This window comes from Haliotis asinina, chromosome 4 (genome assembly GCF_037392515.1).
Source record: "Haliotis asinina isolate JCU_RB_2024 chromosome 4, JCU_Hal_asi_v2, whole genome shotgun sequence".
NCBI classification, from domain to species: domain Eukaryota; kingdom Metazoa; phylum Mollusca; class Gastropoda; order Lepetellida; family Haliotidae; genus Haliotis; species Haliotis asinina.
The window spans coordinates 81,999,499-82,008,620 of NC_090283.1; the positions used below are offsets into that span (position 1 = coordinate 81,999,499).

The window sequence follows — 9,122 nt, forward strand, 5'->3', positions numbered from 1 at the left end:
TTAGAAAATATCTTTGTCAAGTTAATATTTTTATTATTCTTATTTTTATTAAATTCAAAAAAGATCTATTCAGTGAAGTATACTTATCATGTGTTGACATGGAGAAATTTAGGCGATCACTATTAAGATTCCGATGTTCATCCCACGATTTGTTAAGTGAAAGTGTTAGGTACAAATATGTTTAAAAAGAAGATAGAATATGTACACTTTGTAATTTGAAGGAATCACCTGTCATCCTCATCTGTCCATCATATAACTCAATACGATTTAAATACCTTAATAATATTACTGTATCCATCCAAGAATCATAAAATTCTCTACTCGTATAAGCGGTAAAAATCAAGATACATGATTGCAATATCTTGTCATGTTCATTCATTATGCAATGGTGTATAGAAGAATACTTTCATCACTGAAATGTAAATATATTTATGTATGTAATTCCCCATTATAATTATGTATATTTACTATAGGCCTGTTGCCTCTTCAGTTCGAAATAAAGATTGATTGGTTGGTTGGTTGGTTGGTTGGTTGGTTGGTTGGTTGGTTGGTTCATTGATTGATTGGCGTGACGTCACAGGGCGTGGTGTCTGACCTACCTTCACCTGGCGTGGTGACTGACCTACCTTCACCTGGCGTGGTGACTTCTCCTGGCGTGATGACTGCACCTGGTGCGATGACTTCACCTGGCGTGATGACTGCACCCGGCGTGATGACTGACCTACCTTCCCCTGGAGTGATGACTTCGTCTGCCGTGATGACTCACTTGTCTCTAGTTTTTGAGTTGTTGTTGCAACACTTGAACAATACATTTTTCATCGAGCCCTTGTGATTCAGCATCAACAGACGACTTTCATACATTGAATGCAAAATGGTTTAATGCAAAGTGAACTGAGACTAGGGTGCGGTCTCCACGGGTAAATATCGGACATTGGACAATGAGACATTAAGATGTTGTGTGGATGAGACATTAAGATGTTGTGTAGATGAGATATTAAGATATGTGGATGAGACATTACGATTCTGTGTAGATGAGACATAAAGATTATGTGTGGATGAGCTAGGATGTTTTGTGGATATTGTATGTACGCTTTAGGGACTTTTGTCCCACGGTCACGTCTCGGAAAGAAACTCACAAATGTGACGTCACCACCTCTCTCTCTCTCGTACTTCAGTTTTCTGTATCTCTGTTTCTGTGACCCTGGCGTCATTCACTGGATGTGATGGGTCGGTCTGGTCATTTGCTCACCATATTCCTGTGTCTGGAGTATACTCTCGAGTGTGGTGCTGATCAGCAAACAAAGAAATCAAACTTGCACACTCTGGAATGTAAATTAACAATCACATTCATCAATACTGTCACACCTAAAATATAAGGAATATGTGAGATTGTATATGTATGAAAAATACTCATGGAGATGTGCAAATGATAACGGGATCGGCCTATTTCTGCTACACGTGAGCATAATGTCTGAAGCGCTCTTACAATGTGCGTTCACCCAAGACTAGTGGCAACTCAAGGGACAGAATATTTCTAAAATAATTAACAAACTTGCAACGGGAACAACTAGGTTTGAAGAACTTAAATAAATAATGGGGTATGCTGTGTTCATAGATAAGTTACTTGCTTTCAGTCAAATATTTAAGAAGAGAAAAATTCAAAAAGCGGTTTGTGCCTGCGCGTGTGTGTGTGAGAGAGAGAGAGAGAGAGAGAGAGAGAGTATGTGTGTGTGTGTGTGTTTTTGTATTCCACAACATTTATTATCATTCAAAACGCAAGGTATAGATACACCATGTTGATGGTTCCAACTTTGTATTCAGCCTCTCGTGAAATGTTTGAATGTTTGTGTTTTTAACGGTCTTAAGAGTATTGTGTTAGAGTTACGTCCCTTTGGTAAATAGTGCATCACATGGCGCGCTCACGTAAACAGGTACAATTTAGTGCTGTTTTTTGTTGTGCGGTTTGTCGCGTTCACAGACAACTAATGCATTACGTGACCAGGCTATGTTTCTAAAAGTTCACTACTAATAATTTTACAAACTGTCGCCCTGAGCAGGGTTTGCATATTGACTAAAGCGCTGAAACTAAAAAAGAGCGAATATGAAAATTCACCTGCAGTGTTTGTTACGTTGATTAGTTGTGGACACGGTAACCACGCGTTAATAATGCGTGATAGTGTAAAGAAATAACACTGTAATTCCTCCTTCTTTACTGTGGTACATGACATAATTAAGTGATTATTTTATAGAAAATCACTGAGTCAAAATCAGGCGCAGTCAACCAGCATCGTTAGCATCCTGTGTCGATCGCGGATGTTGATGAATTGTTATTCCGTATTTCTCATCCATAATATTTGTTGAAGTTTGAAATTTTAGGTCCGATGCAGTGGACCTTTTGAATACTTTGTTGTGCTCTTCCTCCAACTACTGTGATCTGAAAGTTTAAGCTTGCTTCCATGGTTAAACGGTTTTGAGCATTTTAAACCTCAACCTTGCATTTATTTCCCTTGGAGTGCTTTAGTAACTAGCCAGAGTTAGGATGTTGTTTTGATAATTTATTATTACACGTGGGAATATTTCATGTGGCTGATGTGATTTTACTTCTGTTGTCGCAAGGATGAAGAGGAAGCAGACGGATAGTGTCCACACCACAGCACCCGAGGAATGGCTCTCCACTCGGAATAAACAAAAGGTATGATTACACGATGCCATTTAGAAAGTGGTCAAATGCAACATATGTCATATTTGGGATTTCACTTTCTTAGTAAAGTACAAATTCTAGTACTTTTTTCGGTTGAGTCCCATCCGGGATTCGAACCCGCACCCTCAGAGTCAGGCACCTAATCGCCAGCACACAAAGTCAGCCGCCTAGCCTGCTCAGCCACCGCGACTTCCACAAGTCGAATCCCGGATGGGACTCAACCGAAAAAAGTACTAGAATTTGTACTTTACTAAGAAAGTGAAATCCCAAATATGACATATGTTGCAAACAAAAGGTAGATATCAATTTTGATGGTCACACAAGATCTCAATTTTTTCATCAAAAACTACTGAAAAACAGAACAAACTACCAACTAAATGTTGCCTACAGACATCCACCCAAGTTTGTGCATGCAGGAATTCCTCATTTGGATGTATACAGAGAAAATCTCATGAGTATTCCTGCTTCCTGTTGCCCAGCAGCTCATGTTAGCTATAGGTGATGATAGATTGGACCATGTTGTTGGATTAATGTGTTGTCATATGCAGTTGGAATTACCGACTTCCAGTGCACTCCAGAAACATAACTGTCTGCACTGTCCGCAATATTCATTAGGACAAACACACTTAATCATGTTAATTGATATCTTTACCATCAGGATTTTACTTTATTACTGTGACCCACAAACATGGATGTTGTAACTGGACTGTCACTAAATTGTTTGGAGCAGACTTGATTGTAGACTAGCAACCAGAAAAAAGGTTCATAGTACAAATACTGAAATATATTGTAAAGGAACCCTGAGACTTTTTCCAGACTTTCCACATTTTCTAGACATGGCTTTACTGGATACATTTGTTTCAGGGTCTGTATGAGAGACCAGCTTACGTGTAGCTGGTGAATGTGACATGAAAAACAAAAAAAACATATGTAAACATTTGCTTTACTTATTCCCATCCCAAGGGATGGCAGTCACTGGTTTGTGAGGTCCAGACCCTGGTATTTAGGTTCTCCATCATTTGGCTTAAAGGTCACATGCAACGTAAAACAGATTCTGATACCTTTCGGTGTGCACTTACCGAATCAAATCATCAAAAATGACAATTCATAAAGTTGAAAACAATGTGATGAAAAAAAGCCCGCGATGTCAGAGTTCAAACGATTCACTAAATTTCCCCCAGTGCTGGGGGTAAACATGGTAAAAGTGGTTTCAACAGCTGTTGTCCGCTGCGCCCATAATGCATGTGAAGTGAATAGGTTCGCGGAGCTTGAAACTGTATGCATGCCCAGAGTTTGAGGCTGTGAGCAGTAGCCTAATCTTGGTTGTGTACACGAACAAGTAAATAATCTACTCGTTACATAAAAACAAACTTGCTGATTGTGGTAAGCAGCCTCTGTCACAAACAAAGCTCAATGTGTGGTTTATTGACACCTATATGTCTGCCAGTCTGTCTGCTAAAGACAACACGCAATACACAGATTTAATTATTGACCACATGCAATTTGAACTTAACACCCATCAGGCTATATGCCATAAACAAAATAAATTGATTTATGACTCGTGCACTCAAGTCCTGTCTCTGCCGCATTATGTAATTAGGTTGGTGTGATACTTGTACACCCAAATGTCTGTTGGTTGCTAGCAAACTAAATCTATTTTTCTCGGATGACTGGATCTGCCTTAAACTGGTGCAAACTCTTGTCAGTTTCAAGTCCTGCTTTGTACTTGGACAAATGACAGTTTCCAGCCACACAGTCATTCACCATCTCTACTGAGATGATTTTTGATTGGATCAAGGGCAAATTCAGAGAACATGTATTCTCAAAACCCAACATCTTTATATACATTCTTCATGGATAACAGCTTCTTCTAGTTACATGATTTTGTTTGACAACGGTACATGAATCCATACTGAAACGACGCATGAAGTACAATAAAAGAAGTTGTTATCCACAGAGAACATTCTTGTGACTTGCCATAATTCTAAAATGCCCATCAAACAGATCACCTTTCTGTACACACAATGAGTCGTCAGTGTATCAGCAAATGAGCCAGCTAATCAGAAGCTGTCGTTACACTTGAGTGCACATCCACACACTATGACTGGTTTCGGTCTCCCGAGGGCTTCATTTCAACGGAAGTATGCCCAAGTACAAAATATTGCACTTTTGAATCATGATTGTGCGCATATAATTTTGTTATTTGGTTTTTTTTTAGCAGCAATTTATATTATATGTCATGAATAAGTGATCATTGTGTTTTAATTATGTTTGATTTTTTGGTTGCATGTGACCTTTAATTCTGTTGAATGTAGCTTTGATGAACAAGTCCCCTTTCTCTTGTTTTCATAATGACAAGTTATTTTAACATATGTTTAATATTACGTGAGCTGTCTTCCTTGTCAATGTCATTGGTCTTATTATCAGAGGAATACAGGAGTGCTGCTGATTCTCACTAGTCATGGACGCACAGCTGGAGTTCCTTGCTGTTGTGGTTGGCACTGTAGAGGTTATATGTATTCTGTGTCTACTTCACCGCCAGTTGAGCACCAGCCGTGTTATAACACACAGGGCAGCAGCAGAAACAGTATTTTTCTAGACAGCCAGCGAAATAACCATCATTGAAATAGAAATGTTTTTTCCAGGTTTTAAATCAGTTTTTGAGTATCTGCATCCGTTTAACACGTTTATGAGCCCATGTGTAATCCTAGATACCAACCCAGCAGCCAGGTAAACACAAGTAGGTTGCATGTCCTTAAACATTCATGTATTTCCTAGTATGTCTGTAACTGGGGATCAGTGGATGCAGTGGTTGAGTCTCTGATAGCAATTACTTGACAAAAAACTATCAATGCATGGATAGTTTAGCCATTGACTTCAGTTGATAAATGCGCAGTGCCAAATACTGAAAGTACCAGATTCGTATAGTTTCGTATGGGTTATCCACACCCGGTACCTCTTAACAAACTTGATCTGGGTTTCAAGTTTCCTGTCAGTTATTACATGAGACTGAAACGACCTCAACATGCATTTGTTTCATATAAACTATACATTCATTTGGGAAATGATTTCAAATGAGACAATTCGAGGAGACAAAAACTATTGCAAGTAGTTCTGGGTTGGGATGTTTGTGAAATGTGCTTCATGTCTAATCTGTGTTACAGATCAAGCCAGCATCACCCAAACATAAGAGACGACGCTTAAGTGTGGTGAGGGGATTTCCCCGAAAGTCCAAGTCATCACTATGGGAACTGACTCAGACCTCACCCCCTCACCCTCTCCTCTTTACAGCCACAAAACAAACCACCATACAAAGCTTCCTCCACACAAACAACAACAGTGGTAGGTAGGGGACAACTTTGAGGGTATCAAATATGATGTGTACAGAGAAAATGGCGGTATAGACAAAATGTATGGGGCGCTGGGGTAGCTTAGTCGTTAAAGCATTCGTTCATTACGCCGAAGAATCGGGTTCAATTCCAAGTGCGGGTCCAATGTGTTAAGCTTCTGGTGTACTGTTTCATATTATTGCTGGAACATTGCTAAAAGCAGCATAAAACTAAACTCACTCACAAAATGTGTTTTTACTTATTCAGGCAAGACCACTTTGTGTGGCAGAGGAGAAATTATAGATTTTTTAAACTAAATTGTCAGGAGGGAGGATTAGAAAAGAAGACTAAGATCAATTAAGAAAATATATGTGTCCTAGAATCATGTTATGTTGGAAGAAATATGATGTAATGGTAATGGAGAGTGTCTCTTGATTACTTCCTTTTTGTTACAGATAAACAACTAACGAATGAATCAAGCAGTGAGCCTCAAGCAGGTGAACATTCCTCATGTGACAGTGAACACTCCTCGTGTGACAGTGAACATTTCCTGGACATTCATGTGGAGTTTGACCCTTTATACTCATCCACAAATGTCTGCTGCACATCACAAAAGAAGAGTCCCAATCAAGACCTCAGCTCACCGAACCCAGATCACCATTCAAGGGAGGCTACTCTTCAAGGACTGTGTGACTCACATGAAGCTGTGCCTGTTAAGGTGGAAGAGCACCTGTCTCATATTGATTTTTCAAAACCAAAGCTTGAAGAACCGGTCATTAAAAGCAGTGATACATCTTGTCCAGACATGCTGGGGAATCAGAGCACAGACGTATCCATCTTACAGTCTTTTGACCCTGAAGCATGTCAGGATGAAGGAACTAAGTGGAGGGAACAACGTGAGCTGGAAGCTGATATCAAAACCAGATGTGGAGATGCTCTTTTCACAATGAACCAGTCAGATTCTCTTCCATTAAGTATGATGAAAGGTGCAAGTGGTTTCAGACTCAGGGAATCTGAAAAAAAGGAAAATAAAAATGTATGTGAAGATTCTGTAAGTTTTCTGGATAACTCTCTAACTTTTACTCAGACTTCCTATGATGACGCTTGTAAATCTGGGCCAAGGCTATGTTTTTCTGACTCATTAGATATTGATTGTGACAGAGATTGTGTAAGTGGCAATGTGTTGACAAAACACAAGATGGATTCCAGTGATGAAATGTTGGTAGAGAGACTGAGACGAGGTCGCCAAGTCACATCAGTGGCTTTGGGAATAGACGGAAATGTTACAAATTGTTGCTTGGAGCTGGAAGACAAAGAATGCAAAACATCGCCTACAGCGTCCTTTCCCTGGAGAGATCTCAGGGGAACTCAGGATTTGCTGTGTTTGTTGGAACATGGTGGAAATGGCTTGGAGCAGACATCATTACAAGCCAGGTCACGTGGAAGTCATAATGATCACAATCTAAACACAAAACTTGCCTGGAAGCCAATCTTGTCTGACAGTGTGAACTCTCTTGATCTGTCCCCTCCAGCTACCTTCGATGGTGGAGGGGCAGCGGGTCCAGTGAGACCCTTGCAGCAGATTTGTATGTGGAAATCAGGTCAGAATGACTCAGACCCTCACAGGATGGCACAAGGAAGTGACCTTACCTGGCCTAGTAGAACAGGTGTTTGTTGTGATGGTTCCATAACAGACGTATCCCATGATGCACTAGGAGGATTGTGTAAGACCTCAAAGTCATTACAACACCATCATTGGGTCTCAGGGACCGACACTGACGACAAATGTCACCTGTGGTCTGAGGGATGTTTGAAATCCAGTTTGTCTACATGCAGAAATGTTTCTACCAGACATATTTATGTTGTTCCCACTGAGGAAGGATTTGCAGATGGTTCAGACTCGCTTGAGTTTACTCCATGGCAGAAGCCTAATGCTGGAGCTGATGAAGAGGATGTTGAAGCAGACTTTCTCCTGGATTCACAACTGATATGAGCTTTGTATTTAGTAATAAGATGAAGTATCCCCTATCCTATACTGCAGGAACAGTCATATACTTCACCAAAATGAAATGACAAGAATTGTTTGGCTGAAAGATTTTTCGTTTTGAATTCATTCAACCAAACATTGCTAACGTTCTAAAGACACCTGATATTGCTGCCAGCTATATATTTGTTCTCAATGAATACTTGTCACACTTACTGTCAAACTTCCTATCTTTTTGCTGATTGAAAGAACAAAATGTCTGAATGATTGTTGTTGGTGTAGTTTGTAAGTGAGAACAAAATGTCTACGCACTGTCATAGCTCACTCAGTCACTCATTGACTCCATCCAGTAAATCACACCCCTCACAGATATTCATTCTATAGACCAATTCAGTTTACTAACAGTGGGGTGGGATGGCCTTGGTAGGGTACACTCAGGGCTAAAACCTTCGCTTGTCATGCCTGAGTTTTGAATCCCCACATGAGTGAGTGAAACCTATTTTAAGTGTACTCCTGTTTTTGCTTAGGGTAATATAAGACCTCACTCACTCACTTTACTCAACCTCGTTTAATAACTCACTCCACAAACTTAGTCCAGTGTATAAGATTCTGTGATTTCCTAAAGGTAACTGCCCCAGTCCATTAATCCAATCCCACCTTTTACTCCATCACTCCCGCACTAGTGTAGTCTGGACCAGACCATCCAGTGTCAGATGTTGAACACCATCCTCGAGATACAAAGACACGCAGTCAGTCAGGTCAGTCGACTTCGCAGTCACCTCAGACGACCAGCATAGGTCGCTGGGATTTAGTGTAACCAGGTACAGGGTTTTTGAGGATCTGTCGGACGATCTTCATGAAGGACAATGGGGCCTCAAATCTTTCTGTCCGACTTGGGTGGCGGATGTGTCGGGAATATCTCCCGAGGTCGGCGCAGGTGGCAGTAAATTTTCACGTGCAAGTAGGTGTGTATATCACCTCAAGTGTTGACCAAACATACGCTGATGTGTGTGTGGGGTGTTATTGATCCCGGGCATAGGTGAATGAGTTTAATTTTACGCCGCTTTTAGCAATTTTCCTGCAAGGCCACGGTGGGGAACAACAGAAA

General features: G+C 40.4%; 1 protein-coding gene across 1 annotated transcript; it reads left to right on the forward strand.

The window, feature by feature from the left end:
• The first annotated feature begins 1,859 nt into the window (after positions 1-1,859).
• LOC137282776 (uncharacterized) lies at positions 1,860-8,278 on the forward strand. Its single transcript, XM_067814568.1, has 4 exons — positions 1,860-1,931; positions 2,617-2,692; positions 5,866-6,043; positions 6,486-8,278. Exons 2-4 carry the CDS (start codon positions 2,618-2,620, stop codon positions 8,021-8,023), a joined length of 1,791 nt encoding a protein of 596 aa, XP_067670669.1. The 5' UTR covers positions 1,860-1,931; position 2,617; the 3' UTR covers positions 8,024-8,278.
• The last annotated feature ends 844 nt before the right edge of the window (positions 8,279-9,122 follow it).

What these genes read in the sequence shown, in the direction of transcription:
- LOC137282776 (XM_067814568.1), top strand. Translation starts at nt 2,618, where the DNA reads ATGAAGAGGAAGCAGACGGATAGTGTCCACACCACAGCACCCGAGGAA. An exon ending in CCACTCGGAATAAACAAAAG is followed by an intron (nt 2,693 to 5,865) that starts GTATGATTACAC and finishes TCTGTGTTACAG; the next exon opens with ATCAAGCCAGCATCACCCAA. An exon ending in CCACACAAACAACAACAGTG is followed by an intron (nt 6,044 to 6,485) that starts GTAGGTAGGGGA and finishes TTTTTGTTACAG; the next exon opens with ATAAACAACTAACGAATGAA.